Below are 21,156 nucleotides of genomic sequence, written 5' to 3' on the forward strand. Positions count from 1 at the left end.
TATCCCGAGTGCTGAGCAAAGGCCCAGGACAAGGTCAGGAGCTCACTCAGTATGTACTGAGTGAATTTACTAGTTGTCCCAACCAGACTGCAGGCTTCCAGAGGGCATCACTGTTCAGTTACTTTCTGGAGAGAACCAGCACATGGCAATTGTTAAATAACTATTCACTGATATTATGTGGGAGAAAAAGCCCTCTACTTTTTCTCAGGTCAGGGTCAGGGGATCAGGGTCCGGTTCAACTTGGACTTTGGGTGGTAATATGTCTTCTCTTGGCCTTCCTTCAAGGGGCTTGGGCTTGGATTTCCGGGGTAATCCATGCACCTGCTTTAGGATTTGATGAATGAGTGGCCAACATATGCAATGCTCAGAGCTGTCCTGGGGTAGGTACGAGTCATGGCTTGACAGCAATATGCCACCCGCTCCACCCTCCCTTCCCGCATCCCTATAGTGATAGTCCCCTCACCAGCACCTGGTGTCCCTCAGGTCCAACACCGGAGTCATTATCCTCCGCTGTGCAAATCTACCTTTCTGGTATTCTTCTGAAGGCAGTACTGCCCACCCAGGCTCCCGGGCCAGAAACCTGGGTGGTTTCTTCCTGTTTCTCTCTCACCCTCTCAGCCAATTAGTCAACAAGACTTGCCGATATTACTTCTTGAGCTGCTTCCCTCCACTGCCCTTTCCCATCACTGTCCTAGTCCATCTTCACCTGGACTTGTGCAGAGGCCTCCTTACTGGTCTCCCTGCTTCTGCTCTGGCCCCCGCCATCCCCTCTCCACCCACCCCTCAGAGTAAGCCTCCAAACACCAAACCTGCTTAAAACACTTAAACGGCCCCAGCCCCCTTAGGATGGACTCCAGACACTTTATCATCACCTGCCAGAAATTGCATTATCTGCCCCCCAACCCTCTCCCCACTCTGCCTGGTAAACTCTCCCTTGGCTAGCCCTCTGTAGATCTCAGCTTAGAACTTCCTCTTCCAGGGAGTGCCTGGTTGGCTCTGTCCACAGAGCATGTGACTCTTGATCTCAGGGTCCTGAGTTTGAGCTCCACGTTGAGTGTGAAGATTACTTTAAAAAAGAATCTTAAAAAGAAAAAATAAAATAAAAAAGACCCTCTTCTTCCAGGAAAGTTTTGAGGACTGTATCTCCAGTGTATTCCCACCAAGCCCGTGTTTCACTATTCAGGGGCCTTTTCTCCTATCTGCCTTGTTCATTCCCTCAAAAAACCGGCACAGGTTTTGGTACATAGCAGGTACTTTGCAAACACTTATTGGATGAATGACATCACACTATGACCGCTAGGTGAAAATCTCCATCACATGCTCGCTATGGACTTGAACAAGTCATTCATTCATTCATTCATTTTTGAGCAAGTCTTTAAATCTCCGCCTCTTCCTCCTCCCCTGTAAATGCGGACAGTAATGGTAACTTTTTCTGGTAGAGTTGTTGTGGAGTCAAGCGCTTAGAAGAGCACTTGCACGTAAATTTGGCTATTTTAAATATTTTCTTGGCACAACCGTTTCCTTGATCTCAACCCACCCTACCGAGGGGAGCCAAGCGAACTGGTGCAAAACAGGCACACCTAGGTCCCCACGCGACACCTTGACGTCTGCTCCGCCTACTGTCTTGGGCGCACGGCGGGGAGGTCTTGACCCCCGCTGGAGACCCACCTAGGACGAGGACGCGGACGCGGACGCGGACGCCACGGCCCATTTAAGGATGGAGGGGGCGGGCCCGAGAAGGCTCCGCCTTCGCGCTGAGGTCAGCGCGCACCGCTGCGTGTGACGCTCCGGTTGCCGCAGAGACGCCCCGCCCCCGCGCGGCGCTGGGGACCCGGAGCTCNGACAGCGGCCGCCGGGAAGCGGGCGGGAGGCCGGGCGGGCAGCTGGGAGCTGCCGAGCTGCGGAGCGACATGGTGCTGCTCAAGGAGTAGTGAGTGTCCGGCGCGCCGTGCGGAAGCGGGGAGGAAGGGAAAGTCGGGGATGACGACCAGGGAGCCTGATGGCTTGGCGGAGTGGATGCAGCAGCCGGACAGGGATGGGAAGCAATGGATGGGCTGTTGGGCGGCCCAGCAGGGACTGGGGGGACCGTGAGGGCCGGAGAGGCCCTGAGGTGGGGCCTCAACGGGGATAGAGAGATACGGACAGCTCATGAGGTGAGGCCTGAGGGACAGTGAGGGCCGAATAGGCCTGGGAGAAGAGGCCAAAGGGACAATGAGGGCTAGACAGGGCCTGAGATGGGGTCAAGGGGACAGGGAGAGCCAGCAGGGCATGAGGAGGGGCATGAGGGGATGGAGATGCGTGGTGGCCCTACAGTGGGGGCAGAGGGACGAAGGGGCCCGCCAGAACTACAGGGGTGGCCTCGGGGGCTGGCGGGAGAAGGAGGAGTAGGCTTCGGGGGCTGAGAACAGTTCAGGCAGCTTCAGGAAAGGAGCTGAGACGGTGCAGAGGAGCGTGAGGGGGCCTGGAGTATGAGGAGGGGCTGCCTTGGGCATCAGGAGGATTGTAAGAAAGTGCACACAGGACAAGGTGCAGGGGGTCAGGGCCAGGCTTGGGTGAGAGAGGAAGGGTCTAAGACGATTGCAGAGGACACTGGTGGCGTGACATGGTCCCTAAGTGGTAGGTGCAGAGGGGGAGGTACTTGGAAAGAAGCTTAGAATGTTTGCTTGGGACTTGGGGAGGGAATCCAGAAAATTTGGGGAGGAGCTGATTTTCGGGAGTTACAGTGCTGGAGAGGGCTGGGATGTTAGCAGGGCTGAAGACACTGTGGAGAGAGAGTAGGTTTGTGACTGTGATAAATAAACGTACTGGGGTGGGAGTTGGGGGGGCAGGGGCAGCCTGTCTCTAGGGCAATCTCAGTCTTGGTGCAAAGAGATAGGGAAATTGCTTTGAGGGATTGAGGAGGCTCCCAAAAAGCCATTACCTGAGGAAAGACAGTGAAGGGTGAGGGAGTTCTCGAGAGTGACTGGGGTGGGAAACTGGTGACTTCTGGCAGGTGTTGCAGGCACATAGGCATCCTCCTGAAATCCAGGGGACTGGGTGACAGATGGGGATGTGTAGATTGCTAAATCTTTCAAACACTAGATGATGACCTGTCACTGAAGCTCAGTGGTTCCAACTAAACATTTCAGGACTTTTTTTTTCCCCCCAGAGAGGAGAGAATGAATGAGTATGTGCAGAATTTACAGTGAAACTGTTCTTCCCTGGAGAGGAGGGCGGGTGGGCAGCGGTGGGTCAGAAAGCCCAGGAAGTCCGGAAGGGGGAGACGTCCCCATAGGGAGCAACTGGTGGGACTCAGCTGGTAGTCGGGCAGGTGTGCAGAGGGCTGTTTCCATTCTGTCATTGAAGGCACTTTGCCCCATCCCAAATGGCTCGCTCCTTGGAGGTGTTTAGGACATTTAGGACATAGTGTGGTGCTTTGGATAACAAAGGGAGCAGAGACCCAAGCTGTCATCCCAGCTGGACGCCTCCTCTGAACAGCATTTTTTGGAGCCCCTCCACCTCTGGTTCTTGAATCCAGTGTGATGTTGATCCCGCCAGAGCTTGGAGCTTGGTCTGGTGAGGACGGAGGACCCTGGGACACCAAAAGGAGGTGCACTTTGCCTTTAATCTTGACTGTCCAGAAAACAGCCTTTCCCATCCTCCTGATCTTTGTATCTATTCCCAAGTGAATTCCAGAATCTGTAGAAAAACCTGGAGTTCTGTGAAGAAGGTCGGGCAGGGAAGGGACCTTCAGAAGATCTGAGTGAGTTTTGACGAAAGGGCCTTCCTTCCCAAGTCTTTGTTCTTCTACCCTTGAAGCCTACCAGGGAAAGGTCCAAGGTGCCAGGGCTGCAGAGCCTGCTTGGCATCCGCGTTTCCTTCCTGCCCGACCACGCGCGCTCCAGCGGGTGTGTGCGTCCTGGGGCAGGGGCCGAGGAGGGGGGCATCCGAGACACTTGGCCGGGGCTGCAGTGCTGCAGGGAAGGGAAGGGTGGAAGTGAAGGTCACACTGAAGTGAGCACAGCTCCAGTCTCAGCCCAGCACTGCCCCTGTGGCCCTAGCCTTTGGAATTGCACCCTATTGCTGGCAAAGTGGTTTTGCTCTTGCGGAGCCTGGGTACGCAGCTGTCACGCTGTCACGCACGTAAGGCAGCCTCTGAGCGTCCCATCGGGAGCTGCCTGATGCTGGTCTCCTTTTGGGGGAGCCTTGGTGCCCACCCAGGGTCTGGAGGTTTCCCTGGTGATTTCGCCGACACTTCCTCTAACAGGAATTGCCTCGATTTGATTTCTGCAAATTCTTGGATGTGGTTCTCACTGCCATTCTTGCAGATAAAAGGCGTATTGTTTTCTAGGAAGTTTCTTCTGAAGGTGCAGAAATCGCGGCCTCCAAGTTGGAAGTGTTTTTCTGCACTGTTGGCTTTCTCTCATGGGAGGAGGGCATTCGTGGCAGCATCCAATAACCTGCAGGATTTGTGTTATTTGAGTCATTCTGGAGGAAGGGGGTTCGCAGGCAGTAAGCACTTGAAGCCCAGTTGGTTTTTCCTGCTACCCTTCTGCCCCGTGCCTTGCCTTAGGTGTGATGTTCTTCTCAGACCCCTGTGTGCTTCTTGCTACCTGGGGGACCTTTGTGAATTTAGAATTTAGTGAGCGGACCATTTGGTGGCCTGGAGCACAGCTCCCAATTGTCGGAACCACCATAGGAAGGAGAACCTAGCAGCTCCTGCTTCAGCTAGCGTGCGAGGTGCAGGAGCCCCCATGCGCTCCAGCTGCGGTCTGGGCACTGAGCTCAGGAGCGGGCACTTGGAGGGATATAACTGAGTGTTTTGGTCAGAAGCTTAGAACTGGGGCTTGGCTGTTGCTCTGCCCCTGGCCCTCGTACCTCTGTGGAATGCCGACCGGTGTGGGACCTGGCCGGCCATGGCTGGTGGGTCATGGCTTATTGGTACCTCCGACAGTTAGTGGTCATTGAGATGGAGAAGTAAAGGGAAACTGTCCATTGGGGTGCCTTTGGACAGCTCCTTGGGGGTTAGGACACGAGCTGAGTGTCCTCTCTTGGTGACTTTGTGATAGTAGCTTGTATCGCAATATCCTGCCTCAGCAGAGATGGTTGGTGTGTGCCTGTGGGGTGGGGAAGCTTCGAAGGAGCTTGGCCCCTTCCCAGCCTTCCACCTTGAGGGCTCTTGTTAGGACATTGGGCCCCTAGAGCTGAAATCCCCAGGGCCTGAGTCTTCAGGTCTGACTCCTCATCGTGGCTTCAGAGTTTCCAGTGGGCTTGGGGGGGCAGTCCTCATTTTGCTGGGAAAGATGTTAGTGGGGGAGAGGGAGAAGAAGACAGCCTCAATGTGAGTCAGAGGCCTGCGAAGTAGCCGGTAGGGGACAGGCTTGCACTGAATCACAGGTTCTAAATTGGGGCTGAAGGGCACAGATGATCCTGCCTCAGAGCACTTCAGGGGGCCATTCACTGCTGGGGTTTCGACAGTGAGTATCAGCCACATGCCGCAGAATGTTTAGGACTGTGCTGAGATGATGCTGTAAGAGCCCTGGGTAGCATTCAGGCCTGAAGTTGATACTGTTTTCCCTCTCTTGTAGTCGAGTCATCCTGCCGGTGTCTGTAGATGAGGTAAGTTCTTTTTTTTCCCTTTTTATTCATAGTTGTATATAATTGCTTGCGACCATTAGCTGCGTTGGGCTGCACGTTTATGTGGTTTTCATGGTTGTTCTAACTTGGAGATGCTCAGTACTCAATGATACTCAGTACTCGATGAGAATTTTCCCAATGCCACCTTTAGTCAAAGGAGGGCACCTAGCATGTGTATCTGCAGGCTGCCTCAAGCTGCCAGCATGCTAGGTGACTTTGAACAGAGACTTTGGATAGAGGCTAAACCAGCCCCTTTTACCTGCTAAGACTGTGCCTGTTTGGGAACACTTTGTTGAGGGGATTGAGTGGGGGCGGGGGGATTTCTGGGCCCTCCAGGACCTGACTGGGAAGTGCGCACGGCCCTCTCTCTGGTTGTGCAACAGACCGGTAGGGCAGGAAATCTCCGAGGCCTCCCTGGCCATGTTCTAGGTGACTGCTGGGGTGACTGAGGCCCCGGGCCCTTTTCCGGAGATCGAGGAATGACACATGGGCTTGGCTTGCCCTCTGTCCTTTTATGGTTTTAGGCCTGATGTCCCTGAGGATGGCGCTCTGGCAGGACCTGCCCCAGGAAGGTTCAGAGGCCATGCTGACTCAGAGTCGTGTCTTGGACAGCAGAAAACTGTCATAGAGCCTCCCTTGTCCCACCCTTTCTTTGAACTTCCTCCACTCCCCTCTCCAGGTGCAGCCCGTTCTTTGCAGCCCCCAGCTTCTAGCCAGGCTCCAGTTTGGGTGAAGTGTGTCAGCCAGCGTGGTGCCCTCAGTCACTGTCTTTCCTGCAGTGTCAGCATGAAGCTCCTGTGATAACTTACACTCTGCTCCAAATATGAAATGGACCTTTGAAAAATGAAATCAGGCCGACAGAGCCTGCAGCACACTTTAGATGAGACAGATACCCAAGCTTCTTGAGCCCAGAGCGGGTGGGCAGGCCTTGGCCCCCTAGAGGATCGTCTCCAGTGGTGGGCTACGCATCTGATGAGAGCTGTGGAGACCTGGGGGTGAGAGTCAGAGGTGGGCCTTGAACATGCTTTGGGAGTTCTAGGAAGGGATTATGAGAGAAACCAGACGGGGGTGCAGGGGAAAGGGCATGGAAAGGGTAGATGCCGCTGTCCCTGGGGACACCTGCCATGTACCTAGGGCCTGGGAACCATGTGCTGGGGCTGACAGGTGTTGCCTTGGAGGAGTTCCTGTCAACCCACCTCCTTGGGGGTCTTGCCGTCTTTGTGAAAAATAAAAGTGATGATTTTCCAAACCAGGAGGCCAAGCAGGAAGTCCCAGCATGTCCCTTGCCCTGAAACTCAGTTCTTGGGGTTCAGTAACTCACTCTCTGCTCTGCACGATGATACCTCCCCCCAGTCCTGAAGATGTCCCCTGGGAACTTGGGAGTACCACAGTGTGGCATTTAGGGGCCAAATGGACCTTCTCACAGGGAGTATCCTTATGGCACAGGGACGGAAGCACTTGTGAGAAGTGTGGCCACCCCAGGAGAGCCAGCACCGTCCAGGAGCACCTGTTGGTGTCCTGCAGCAAGGCTGGAGATGGCTACGATGGGGCCAGGAGTGGAGGGGAAGAGGAACTCACCTTGAGATCATCTGCAATTGGCAGTTTTTAGCTTGTGATGGTTTTGGGTTTTTTTTTTTCCCCCAGCTTTGGGGAAGTGGTGGGGCAGGGTGAACAGAGCCTAAAGTCTAAGCAGAAGCTTGGGAAGTAAGTGCTGGTAAGGATCCATCTGTCTGCCAGGGAATGGTCAACCTGTTCTTGGCTAGAAACCACTGATGAGAAGGGAAGTGCCTGGCTTGGGTAGAGTGAAGCAGGTGCTGCTTCTCTAAGATTTTTTTGTTTTTAAGTAACCTCTACAGCCCTGGTGTGGGTCTCGAACTTACAACCCCGAGGTCAGAAATCCCATGCTCCACCAACCGAGCCAGCCAGGTGCCCTAGAGCTGCTTTTTTGGTGGCTTAAACCTTAGTTCCAGAAGATCAGAAAACCTTGAATGGGGAAGCCAAAGAAGAAACGAGTAATGATCAACCTTTTCAGTCTTTATCAATAGCCCCATCATGACTCATGGTTCCCATGGGAACAGCCCAGCATCATCTGACTGTTGGATTCACTTCCCAATTGGAGGCCTTGACTTGAAACCCTTGTGGCTTTCTTTCTTTTTTTGTTTTGTAAGTTTATTTGTTTATATTAGTGATCTCTACCCAACCTGGGACTTAACCTCAAGACCTCAGGATCAAGAATTGCATGCTCTTGTGACTGGGCCAGCCAGGCACCCCTCCTCAGGGCCTTCTGATGTAGGTTGGGGAAGAGAGGAAGGAGAGAAGAAAAGGCCATGTCTTTATAACGATCCTTATGGTCTGAATCAATATTTTGGGGTGAAAGTCGCTTCTGTCTGGCCAGAGCCTTCGTCTGAACACTGCACGGGGTTTCTAGGCCTTCTGCACAGGAAGCCCTGGCTGTCTGACAAGGGCGTGTCCACCAGTTGTTCCTGGCTTAGATAGGCCCACGCTCTTCCCTGTGGGCAGGGCTGTCTTACTCCCCATTTCCAGAAACGCATAGTCCCATCCGCCTGTGGTACCTGGCCTGACATGGTCACGTGGATGGGACCAACAGCTGTGCTGTTTCTCATGATGATGTTGCACGTCAGTGTCTCAGTGTGCCCCCCCACCCCCACTACTGCATCTTCCTGGGCTCCTGTTCCCAGGTCACCAAAGTGGTAGAGGGTATGTTTCTTAGCTGAGTGCTTTGGGACAAGGGCAGGCATCGTTGTCCCGGGCCTGAGGAGGCTGGAATCCTCAGATGGATAAGGGCTCTTTATCTGATTTCACGGTCTGACCGCCACACCCCCCCACACCCCCGTCTTAGTGTGGCTGCTTCCTGCTATCCTAGGGTGTGGAGCCACTTTGCCAAAGGGAGCCTCTGGCATGACAAGTGTCCCTCACTTGTAGCTTCTGGAGGCCAGTCTTACTTAACCCCTTTGGATTAACAGAACGGCCTTCACTGTCTCATTGGGATTACAGGATCAGAATATCAAGAGAGATTAAAGGGGGAAGATGCCAGCCCAACACACTGATCCTCTTAGAGCCTGCCCTCTGATTTCTGCATCTGATGAGGAACCAAATGAAGGGGATTAACCTCTGTGTGGGGGCCCCTCCCCAAGCAGCACCACCAGCCGGCAGCCCCGTCCCCCCCGACCAGGCCCTTTCTTCCGCCCGCCCTTCAGGATTGCTGAGTCAGTGGTTAGATGTTCTTATGACTCGTCTCTGAAACAATTACTGCTCCTTGTTAGGAACCCCTGTCTTCGCCAAACTGGGACCCACCTGACAGGGGTTTTCACCTTGCCTCAGCCAGGAGGCGGGGCTCGGAAAGGCACGGAGACAGCTTGGTGTCCCTCGGGGGCATCGAGGCAGCACTGATGTCGTTCAGGATTAGCAAGGTCAAGGTGACTGGCTCTCTCCCAGATGTTCTTCTCTGGGGGATTAACTGAGCCTTGATCGCTTGCCTGGGCCTTTCCTTGGCATTTTGTACTGGGTTTTCACTCTGGGAGTTGGAGCTCCAGCAGCGTGTCCCAGCCTGCTGCTTCTCCCCTCCGGCCGCTGCCCAGACATTTCCCTGCTGGGCTTTGCAAGCTGCCTGGTGACACAGGCTTACAGGTTTGAGGGGAAGTGGCCCGGAGGTTGCCTCTGCTCCTTGCTGTTGTACGCAGTGGTTTAAGCGGCAGCCGCTCAGAGAGGCAGCCTCTCTCTTAATCTTGATGGGAGGAAACCCCATGTCTGTCCCTCCTGGGCATACCGGGAGTTTGCGGAGGTGACGTAGAGGGTGAGGGCAACCTTTACACCCGCAGTGTGATCACGTACCTCTTTTTCGCATCCTCCCTAAATAGTTGTTCCTGGTGAAACTGGCAGGGAGAGGGAAAGTGCATCCTCTGGTACAGATGTAACTTCCTGCATTAACTGTTGCTGTTCACCCTTTTTGCCTTATTTTCCCCTCCAAACAGCTTCGCTCAGAGAGAGGGTTGCAGAAGGGCCAGAGTCACTGGCCGTAACACTGGGTTGTCCTGAGGGGGTCGGAGGACACCAGTGACCTTGACTGGTGGGTCCACAGGGTGGCAAGTGACCAAATAAAAGAAAACCAGGTTCTCGCCACCTAGTAAAGGTGCACACTGTGGGGTCAGAATCTCTGTTATCCAATATGGGAAGCAAGGCACTTGCCCCCGCCCTGCCAGGAATCTGGAAAGCATCAGGAGGTTCGGTCGCCTGTAAGCTGTTCTCTGAGCTGCTGGCAGGGTGACGAGCTGCCCAACACCAGAGAAAAAACAGGTGGATGAGCCAGGTTACAGCAGAGGCTGTGGACCTCTCAGAGCACTGGGCAACTGTCTTTGACAACAAGTCATGTGTTAGGATCTGTTTGAATGAATAGGATGAAGAGATTCTAGCAGCCGACCCAGATCTTGTTTTAGGGTCTTCATACCGGAGGCAGGTTCAGGGAAGAAGGTACCTTGGACTCTATAATCTATTTTCTGGATAGTTGGTGTGAAGTTACGTATATTCACCTGGCTCCTTAAGCCTGGGTGGAAGATGTAAAAGAGGGAAGGATGAAGTGAAACACATCTGATACCTCAAGAGAGGCCGCGGAGCCGCGTTCTTAGTTGCTATGGGTGGATTTGGGCAAGGTCCCAGTGGAACTGCAGAAAGACATCCTGGATGTGGGGAATCGCAGAGTGATCTCATTGGACGGTTCCTGGCAGTGGGACCACGTACGCGTGTCAAGAAGACCGCACTGACAATAAACCCTGTCCCTCTGTCCCTCTAGTACCAAGTAGGGCAGCTGTATTCTGTGGCCGAGGCCAGTAAAAATGAAACGGGTGGTGGTGAAGGCGTGGAGGTCCTGGTGAACGAGCCCTACGAGAAGGATGGCGAGAAAGGCCAGTACACACACAAGATCTACCACTTACAGAGGTATGTGGCCGAGCAGCAGGGCCGGGAGGCAGCCAGGGGGCGAGGCGGAGATGATGGGCCCCTGGGGGTGTTTCCAGATTCTCGCTGGTTGTGCAGGTTGCTTCACCTGTGCGAGTGGGTATAAGGGACGCTTCTTTGCTCATTTAACGTTTTTTATTGATTTTTTATTTTTTGGAATTTTTTTTTTTAACGAAGGTAATAACTTTCCTCACCAGACTCGTGGTCCCTAGAGGTGGTAGTGTTTAGTTTCTTGGGGGCCGTTCCATTGTGAGTGTAGGGTGTGTGTGTGTGTGTGTGTGTGTGTGTGTGTGTGTGTGTGTGTGTGTGTAGATGGGTGTTGCATTTCTTTCATTGTTCTCTCACATCCACGGGATCAAACTATACATACAGATCTGGACTTGGCTCCTTTGTTACTTGTCATATCATAGCCATCCTTGGCTGTCAGCATATTCTGCCCCATTCTTTTAGAGCGCGCAGTGCTACTTCGTACAGATATTCGGTAGCCTGCTTCACCAGTCCTCCCCCGATGGACAGATAGTCATCCTTACCAAATATTACACACCTCTTTTGCTGCACTCATGTGTGTAAATCTATAGTAGATGCTCCTAAAAGTGCAGTTGTGGGGCAGTAGTAGTTTAAATTCTGATATTGTGAAATCGGTTACCAGAGAAATTTTAGCACCTTTTTGGATAGAAGGCACGAGTGTTTTATTTTTTTAATGCTTATTTATTTTTGAGAGAGACAGAGGGGCAGAGAGAGGGATACCCAGAATCCGAAGCAGGCTCCAGGCTCAGGGCTCTCAGCGTAGAGCCCAATGCAGGGCTCAAACTCAGGAACCACGAGATCATGACCTGAGCCAAAGTCAGACACTTAACTGACTGAGCCATCCAGGTGCCCCAAAGGCATGAATATTTAAAAGTGAGCCTGAGGAGCGCCTGGACGACTCAGTTGGTTAAGCACCGGACTTAGCTCAGGTCATGATCTCATAGTTCTGTGGGTTTGAGCCCTGGGTCTGAATCAGTGCTGACAGCTCCAGAGCCTGGAGCCTGTTGGATTCTGGGTCTTCTTCTCTCTCTCCCTCCCTAGCTCACATTCTGTCTCTCTCCCTGTCTCTCAAAACTAAATAAACAGTAAAAAATAAATAACAATGACTCTTATGTGTATACCAAAATCCATAGCAAATCACATAGATTTGCTTAATCTCTAACCAAAACAGTCCTATTTCAGTAAACTCTAAGCTGACCCAAAGGGCACTCACTGAAAGCATTAGTAAACATACACCAGCTTGAATGGAAGTTGAATGAAGCTAGTTTTAGACACTCTGCAGTACTGGAAAAAATACACCTAATCTATGTTTTTTAACTGTGGTAAAATCTACAAAACCCAAAATTCACCATTTTTAAGTTCAGCGGCAGTAAGTGCGTTCACATTGCCGAGCAACATAAACCGGAGTCTTCATCTCCAGTCACTGAAGTGACTAGAAATGAAACCAATTTCATTTTCGTTTGGTAAAGTCCCTGACTGAATGTGGTCTGCTGCTCCGGAGATGTAAACTTGCTGGCCCGGAGGGGTCCAGGACTTTGCAAGTGCTGGAACCAGGAGGAGAGCAAGAACACTGTGAGGTGGGGAGATCTCACCACGACCCCATCTCCTGGCCCTTGTCCTCCGTCCTCCACGTCTCCTCTGCGTCTTCCTCCATCCCTACTCGGGGTTGACTGCCAACCAATCCTTACTGAGCCCCTAGCCGTTGATTAGAATAAGGCTCAGGATGTGCCTTCCCCGTAGCGCATCTGTGGGGTTTTTTTTAAAAGAGGACATTGCAGGGACAGCGAGGTTGGGAGAAGGGGCCAGTTGGTTCCTTACGACTCAGTTGGGCCAACCGAGGTGTCAGAGGGATCTGTATATGCGGAGGGTGGGACTTGTCTCACCCTCTTCCTTAAAAGAGAGGGGGTAAACTCTGAGCTGCTACCACCACTCTTGACTTAACTTCAACTGCAAAACCCAGGTGGGAGCCAGCAGTCAGCACTGACCACCTTTCTCCACGAGGATCAAAGCCTTCCTATCAGTCGTCTCATTGCCCCGGTCAGAAATGTGGGTTCCCTACTACCTTCTTTCTCGTCCCTCATATCAAATCAAGTCCTTTTGACTCCATCTCCTTAGTGCCTCCAGCATTTCCATCTCCTTCCATCATGTCTTGCCAGCCATCATCATGTCTTACCACAGCACCTCCTGACTCTTCTCCCTGCTTTCCGTTTCTCTGCACGGCTTCCAGTGTTCTGGCCAAAGATACATCTGTTGCTCCCCAGCTTAAAAGTTCTGGATGGGGACACCTGGGTGGCTCAGTCACTTGAGCGTCTGACTTTGGCTTAGGTCATGGTCTCACACTTTGTGAGTTTGAGCCCCGCTTTGGACTCACTGCTATCAGCCTGTCAGTGCAGAGCCCACTTTGCATTCTCTTTCCCCCTCTCTCCGTCCCTCCCCTGCTTGCGTTCTCCCAAAACTAAGTAAATATTAAAAAAAAAAAAAAAAAAAAAAAGGTTCTGGATAGCTTCCCTTCGTCCTAAAGTATAGATAAAGTCCATGCTCTTTGACGTAACTTACAATATCTTTTATGACCAGCCTCTGCAGGTTTTCTTTTTCTTTTTTAAAATTTTTTTAAATGTTTATTTATTTTTGAGAGAGACAGAGAGCATGAGTTGGGGAAGGGTAGAGAGAGAGGGAGACACAGAATCCGAAGCAGGCTCCAGGCTCTGAGCTGTCAGCACAGAACCCGACACGGGGCTTGAACTCACAAACTGTGAGATCATGACATGAGCCGAAGTTGGACACTTAACCGACTGAGCCACCCCGTCGTGTTTTCTTGTATTCCTGCCTCATACCTTATACCAGCTACTCCAAACTTCTCTTTCTTCTAGCTTTTCTAACCCCACTTCCGACCTTTTATCTAGCTCAGTCCTACTCACGCTCCACTCTGTGTTCACGTAATTCTTATTTTCCTTGAAGAGCCTCCCCGTGTACCATGCATCCCACATCATGTTCTCCCGAGCTCTGTCCCCCCCCCCCCCCAGAGCCCTGTGCTCACCCGCTCTGGCACACACGAACAGTGCCGTCCTCTGCCTGGTTTGTTAGACTCCCTGCTCGCACGTAAGCTCCATGAAATCAGGAGCCACGTCTGTGTGATTTCTGCACGTATCCCGGTGTGGGGCACACAGGACTATTTCCCTGAATGAGCGTGTCAGTGAGTGGTTGAATCTCAGAGTTGCCGGGGGCCTGAGTCAGCTATCTGCTGGACTTAGCCCTTTTGTCTTAGGCCCAGGCACTAAAGCTGATGAGACTGTCAGAGCCTCTAAAGACTACATGGATTACCAGCTAAAAATGAAGGAAGAGGAATATATGTACCTTTAGAAGCAAACAAACAAACAAACAAACAAAATGGGCTCGTACCATACATGCTGTTCTGTAACCTGAGATAAAATGAATTGATGAAATATTTTGTCCTGGGAGTCAGGTGGCCCTGAGGCCTTCCGGGCCTCTCAGAACTGATGACAGCAGATCGGATCATCTTGGATCCTATATCCCAAGTTCATCAGCCAGTCAGTCACTCTGGTGCATAAGCCCAGACTGGTGAACTCTTGGCGGTGTCCCATCCTCACAGGGTGTAGAGTAATGCCCTGGGCCTGGTGAGCTCAAAAAAAACCTGGGTAATGATAATGTAAGGATGGGCAAGCCATGGCAGGTGGCCCAGGGTCCCACCTGCTGTCCTGTTCTGATGGCCGGTGAGGTAGGTGGTAGAGCGAGTAGTGGGTGGAAGTTAGTAGCCAGCCGAGCTTGGGCGTCAGGCTCTGACAGGTGGCTTCTCACACTCAGGAGTGACCTGCTTATCTCAAGGAAACTTGCTCGTCAACCCCGCTGAAAGCCGGGGCTGTGGCCTGAAGAACGTGATGTCAAACAAAGCCCACTGTCTTCTCTCCTCTATTTTTCTTCACAATCCCTTTTTCTCACCACAGCAAAGTGCCCACGTTTGTTCGAATGCTAGCCCCAGAGGGAGCCCTGAATATACATGAAAAGGCATGGAATGCCTACCCTTACTGCAGAACTGGTGAGTGCAGACCTGGCCCAAAGCTGGGGTTTGGGCCCAAAGCTGGGGTTTGAGCCCCAAGGCGGACCGAGGGTGTGGCCAAGTAGGCCCCGGGGTGGCAGTGAGGGGTCTTAGGGTTTGGGGTCTTACCTTCATTTTCCAGATTAAGCCAGTGACAGGATGAGCCTGGCGACTCCCCTCGGGCTGGCGGTGAGTGGCAGTGTCTCGTCTAGTACAGCTTGGCATCTGGCCGGGTGGGAAGCACCAAGGAGTCGGAGTCACAGCTGAGATGGAACAGAGCTGCCTGCCGTGGTTGGGAGGATATAATAATTATCGTTGTTTTTTACTGATCACAGAAGTTATGTCCTTTGTTTAAATTGTGGAAAACACAAACAGAAGAAAATAATCACCCATGATTCTTCCATTCCTAGATAGTCATGTCGACATTTTAGTGCCTTTTTATCTAATCCTTTTTGTCTAATCCTTTTTTTCCATGCTTACGAGTACCTCTCCAGACACGTTTCCAAGACAAATTTTAGATCAAACCATACTAATTGTTAAAATTGCTCATTTTCTACTCAGAATATTTTCCCTGTGTATTCTACTATTTTTTAAATTTGTAATGTCTGAATAATATTCCATTCTTCGAGGATAACTGTGATCTTTTTAAACCACTCCCTTATTATTAGACACTGAAATTTCCAGTTAAATGTGACGTATTTGGGTTTGGCTTGAAGAGCAGCTTTGAGGCTGAGGAGCTCTTGAGAGAGGCAGTCATAGGAAAGGACCTATAAGATGACCTTGCCCTGGAGGAGGGCCAAGCCTAGACACCAAGAAAACGTAAAAACAGAACCTTGATTTTGTTGGGGGAAAGTTGAAAATAAGCCCAAATTTTGATGACAAAGGATTCAGAAACAGCCGTTTCCTAAACATATAACACGTAGACTATGCATGCCCCATCTGGGGGGTGAGGAGGCAAGGAGGGAGGTGGCTACTGCTAGGAGCCCTGTATTCAAGGTATGAGTAGGGGTGGAATTATTGTCTTAACCTTGGCTGTCTGGGGTTTCTCTAAAGGGAAGACTTGAGCCTCCACAGAGAACTTTCTCTTTGAGACATTCTGGGATTCCCTTTGAGGGAATTTTAACAAATTTTTTTTTTTAATATTTTATTTATTTCTAGGAGAGAGAGAGACAGCGTGAGCAGGGGAGGGTCAGAGAGAGAGGGAGACACAGACTGAAACAGGCTCCAGGCTCTGAGCTGGCAGTCAGCACAGAGCCCGACGCGGGGCTCGAACTCACGAACCGCGAGATCATGACCTAAGCGAAAGTTGGACGCTTAACCGACTAAGCCACCCAGGCGCCCCGGAATTTTAACAATTTTAACAATTAGTATGTTTTTTAACAACTAATTTTAACAGTTAGTATGGTTTGATCTAAAATTTGTCTTGAAAATGTGTCTGGAGAGGTACTCGTAAGCATGGGAAAAAAAAGGATTAGACAAAAAGGATTAGATAAAAAGGCACTGACTCTTAGCGGTTTAGGATTCTTAGGTCTTGAGGGCTGATTAGGAGTAGACCTCTTGGAAGACCCAAGCCAGTACTGATCTGTATCCTGGGGGCGCAGGGTGTCCTTAGAGATCCCCTGGAACTTGACCGTGAGTTGAGTGGCCTTTCCCCTGGCCAGCCTGCATTTGTTGGCGTAGACAGTCTGGGCGTGGGGCCCTCCTGCCAACCTCTGCTTACGTGTCCAGTTACACCTGTCTAATTCGTTGGGACCCGGCACTCCCTAGATCGTATCTGATGAGGATGCTCCACCCGTGGAGTCTTATCCTGTGGACTGTGGGAGAGGCTGAAGGCTAGAGCACAGAGTCATTGCTCTCCCCAACCTTCAGTGGCCCTACCGGGTTCAAGAACCTTGTTTCAGGACACGCACACTCTTCGGCAGAACCCGGAGTGTTTATTGCAGTAGTTGACAACGCAAATACCACTACTCCCTAAACAGCGCAGGGCAGGAAATTATTACCTTCTTGGGAAAGAGGCGCACACATGTCTTTCTTTAAGGACGGTGTGCACCGTGGCTGGGTGTGTCTGACCTGGGGCCAAAGGTGAATTTTCTTTATGTCTGAGAGAATTGCTTTGAGCTTGCATCATAAGAACCTTAACCAACATGGCATAAAGGTGACACACTGTGTGGACTTTTCCATGCCTGGGTCAGTGTTCTGTGTACCCAGCTTCTGTTGACTGAGACACCTCTGTCCTCTGAGTAACTCTGGGGGGAGTCTGTGCTACAGCTGACACGGGCATTTTTCTAGATGCCAAGTGTCCATTCACATATTGTCCTGATCCTGAGCAAAAAAAAAAAAAAAAAAAAAAGAAGAAAAATGTAATTTCTAAATACTCCATGAAGAGAAGCGGGGAGTAGGGAGGGAAGGTGGTGTCCTCGGGGTGCGGGGTTCACAGTTGGAGCCCTCCCTCATACAGAACAAGTATGCTGAATCTTAGATCTGCGTAGTTAGATGTTATTTTTTGAAACTCAGAGACAGAAATAAGGAAGGCTCCAGGCCTGTGGTGGGAGAAAGATCAGGAGTTCAAACCCCTTAGCCTGGCCGAAGTAGATTCAAGTTTGAGGTGCGAATGGATAAAGGAGCATAGGGTGAAAGTCCAGGTATCTCTTAGAAGGCTCTACCCCTGCTCCAAGCGGAATGAAAACGGATTTGTAATGCTCCCTTCACTGTCCGCTCTTTCCGTCCTCTGACCTTATTTCTCTGTTTCTTTCCTCCTGATGCTGATGGGACGGGAGGAGGGTGTATGAAGGGGCTTGGCCTGTGATTGAAAGGAGGCAGAGGGAAACACATGTTTCTCCCCCTGCCGCTGCCTCTCACCTTAACCCAGCCTGAGTGCAGTGTCACTTAGCCATGGGTTTAAAGGACCTGATTGGTCGTCTTTGGAGAGCCGTTTCCTGAGACTTCCAGTATAGCGAGGCTTGCCGTTTGAAGAGACGGGGCTGCTCTGAATGCAGAGGTGTGTGGCGGGACAGGGAGGACTGGAGAAGACTGGAGGGGCTTGTTTGTCACCCTAGTTGACAGTAAAGGCCAGGGAGGGCCATCACCCTCAGAGGTTCAGAAACCTAGGTTGTCAGAACTGAGTGGATCCTTTTCTCACGGTCTCAGAAAGACTAACATATGAAAACCCCAAATGCTGGTATATTAAGTTGTACTGAAATACAGAATTATGGACGACACCGGCTATTCCTGTTTGCTGACTAGGGTGTCCTTTCTTGCAGACCCATCTACACGGGAGACCAAAGCATACTCAGAACGCTAACATGCAGTGGAGATAAATGTCCATTTGCTTAAGTGATCGGACTCTTGTGTCCATCGATGAGCGTATTCTGTCCCCATAGAGGCCAGGCTACTAAAACATTGCTTGCAGAACATGGATTCAGGATCAGGTGGTTAGCTGGAGAACCTTAATGGCTCGTGTCATCAAACTGGCCTCGGGTGACACTGCTGTCTCCACTGTGGACACAGGGCTGCTAGATGTGCCACACAGCAGCCCGCAGCTACCGCCACCGGCACAGCACGGGAGAGTTTCTGCCACTCGGGATATCACACCTATCATTTCCTTTTTTGTTAACTGATTTCCTTCGAGCTGATAACAGGGCAGTTACTTCAATAGGCCACAGGGTTATAATCTTAACTGGGTGCTTTCTTGCAAGTATCTTTCATCGGGTTCAGGGAAATTACTAGTCGTCTCTTGTATTGTTTCTATACAAGGTGGCCCTTATCTGTTATATTTCAGCTCTTCCTTATCTTAATCTCAGGGGTGACCTTAGTTTCACTTTTGGAGTTAATGGTGCCTGACTGCTAGCCCCGTAAGCTGTCCAATGTGGCTGTGTGACATCCATCAGAACCTGAGAGAGCTAAATTCAGAGGGTACAGAGTGACCTGGGCTGTTGTGGGGAGGAGAGCTAGCTTGTTCCTCGGCGACATTAGAGCTGCAGCCATTTTCTCTGATAAATAATTGATCCGTGCTCTCCAAGGGGTCTCATTACAATGAGCAGGAGCATAGAGGGCGCGAGGTCTGGTTACAGTGACAGGAAGCGTGCAGAAGGCCGGCAGACAGTGTCTGGCCGCAAGCGCCCTCTGTGCCCCAGGAGGCGGCGGGACAGCAGGGGATGCTCGGATGGCAGAGTGTTGGGTCTCAGTGCTTCGGCTCCACAGAGCCAGCCCCCTTTCCTTGCTCAGCTGGGAAGACTCAGTTCCGGAGTTGGTCTTTTGGGACTCTTGTATGAGTGAGGCGGGAGGCTCGGGACATTTGAGGTGCCAGATGCACTCACAGACGGGGCTTGAAGGCTGAGCATGGAATAAGCCCCGGGGAGTGGAGAACTCTTTACCACCGTGGTCCCTGGGGGTGAGGGACAGATATTTATTGATCCTCATTAATCTTTGTCTCTCTTCTTTCCATGTCCTTGCCTTGGAACAGTTATTACGGTAAGAATTTGGTGGGGGGGGGAGGGGGATAAGAAAAGAGGAAATAAAAATTCACTACCCTGGAGGTTCCTGGGTATTCCTCTCTGTCAGGAAACATGGTTCTGTGGAGGCTTAATCCTTTTCGCTCCTAATGAGGAGTTAGTTAATTGGCGAAGTGGCCTCTTACCGTAAGCTGCGTTGGCATGTGGCTTTGTAGGTCCGGCATTTAGGACCACGGACCGCGGGTGTCACGTGTGCAGTGTGACCCGAGGTGCTCTCCCACTCTCCCCACGTCATGCCGTCTCAGGCTACGAAACCTCGTTCGGCTGACTGTGGCTTTCCCACTGGCGCACCTGTGGACCCCAGGGAGCGCTGCCCTCTGGCAAAATTGTGAAGGCAGCGAGGTGTCTCTTCCACACGCACCCCCTGTGTCATCACCCCTTCTCTTCACCCTTGGGCACCGCATCTAGGTGCCCATCCCTGCTGCTCAGCGGAGGTGGCTTCTGCTCACTTCCTGCCCCGAGGAGGTCGGAGCTAATGTGTGCCTCCTCCAGGGAGCACCACGTTTCAAGCAGCACCAGGGGAGGAAGCACCAAGGGTTCATTTGCTGAGAAGAGAACTTCGGGCCTCAGCAGTGGACTGGCTGGTGGAGGGGCGCTGGGGAACATTTGGTTGGTTAGGAATATTCCTTCTCACCTTAACCGTTAGCACCCTGTGCTTAAAGCAGGGTGACCAGTTGTTAAAGACATGCATTTTGAGGTCAGACCAATCTGGTTTTGAGGCCCAGCTCTGCCAGTGTCCCTGTGGCCTTGGACAAGTCACCTCCCCCCTTTGAACTTCACTTTCCTGTCTGTAAAATGAGGGTGAGGGCACTGCAGCCCTGGCCGGCTGGGATACGGATTGAACGAAATGATGCACCCCTAGTGTGCTGTGGGCTCCTGGGCAAGTTGGCGGTTACTGTAAGCAAGCTGGAGCCTCTCAGCCACCTGCGATCAGTCACGGGAGGTACTCTCCCGCTTCGAGGCTGGTGACCGTAAGGTGTTTTCCCCCTTCCAGAATGAATACATGAAAGAAGACTTTCTGATTAAAATTGAAACCTGGCACAAACCAGATCTTGGCACCCAGGAGAATGTAAGTAACACTTCCCAAGAGCCCAGGGACTTGCAGGCTGCGAGGGGGGTCTCGAGGCTCTGCCCAGAAGCCTCTCCTTCGCTGCTTTCCCTGGGGTCCCGTTTCCTGGCCGTGAAGGCAACAGCCTTCGCCTAGACCTCTCCTACCAGCATGGGATTGCTCTGTCTAATTTGTAAAATATGGTCTCCAAGACTCCTGTTTTCTTTCTTTCTCTCTCTCTCTTTTTTTTTAATGTTTTATTTTTTGAGAGAGAGAGGGAGACAGAGACAGAGCACAAGTGGGGGAGGCACAGAGGGAGAAGGAGACACAGAATCCGAAGCAGGCTCCAGGCTCTGAGCTGTCAGCACAGAGTCTGATTTGGGGCTTGAACCCACAAACCGTGAGTTCATGACCTGAGCTGAAGTCAGACACTTAACTGGCTGAGCCACCCAGGCACCGCTCCAAGACTCCTTATAGGGCTTCTCGTAGAGCTGAGATTGGTCTAAAATGCAATTCTTGGCACAGAGGAATTGTATTTTTAAACCACGAAGATTACAGGGGCGCTTGGGTGCCTAGTTTAGTTAAGCAGCTGACTCTTTTTTTTTTTTTAAATGTTTATTTATTTTTGAGACAGAGAGAGACAGAGCGNAGACACTTAACTGGCTGAGCCACCCAGGCACCGCTCCAAGACTCCTTATAGGGCTTCTCGTAGAGCTGAGATTGGTCTAAAATGCAATTCTTGGCACAGAGGAATTGTATTTTTAAACCACGAAGATTACAGGGGCGCCTGGGTGCCTAGTTTAGTTAAGCAGCTGACTCTTTTTTTTTTTAAATGTTTATTTATTTTTGAGACAGAGAGAGACAGAGCGTGAGTGGGGGAGGAGCGGAGAGAGAGGGAGACACAGGATCTGAAGCATGCTCCAGGCTCT

General features: G+C 51.5%; 1 protein-coding gene across 1 annotated transcript in view; it reads left to right on the forward strand.

The window, feature by feature from the left end:
• Positions 1-1,847: 1,847 nt before the first annotated feature.
• PITPNA (phosphatidylinositol transfer protein alpha) overlaps positions 1,848-21,156 on the forward strand; it is a 40,351-nt gene continuing 21,042 nt past the window's right edge. Inside the window, exons 1-6 of the mRNA XM_077749614.1 lie at positions 1,848-1,930; positions 5,568-5,598; positions 10,424-10,569; positions 14,577-14,668; positions 19,131-19,138; positions 20,174-20,248. Of these exons, the coding sequence (XP_077605740.1) occupies positions 1,911-1,930; positions 5,568-5,598; positions 10,424-10,569; positions 14,577-14,668; positions 19,131-19,138; positions 20,174-20,248 (372 nt within the window). The 5' untranslated portion in view covers positions 1,848-1,910. The remainder of the gene's footprint in view (positions 1,931-5,567; positions 5,599-10,423; positions 10,570-14,576; positions 14,669-19,130; positions 19,139-20,173; positions 20,249-21,156) is intronic.

The sequence above is a fragment of the Crocuta crocuta genome, unplaced genomic scaffold (genome assembly GCF_008692635.1).
Source record: "Crocuta crocuta isolate KB4526 unplaced genomic scaffold, BGI_CrCroc_1.0 scaffold149, whole genome shotgun sequence".
In the NCBI taxonomy this organism is placed as follows: Eukaryota; Metazoa; Chordata; class Mammalia; order Carnivora; family Hyaenidae; genus Crocuta; species Crocuta crocuta.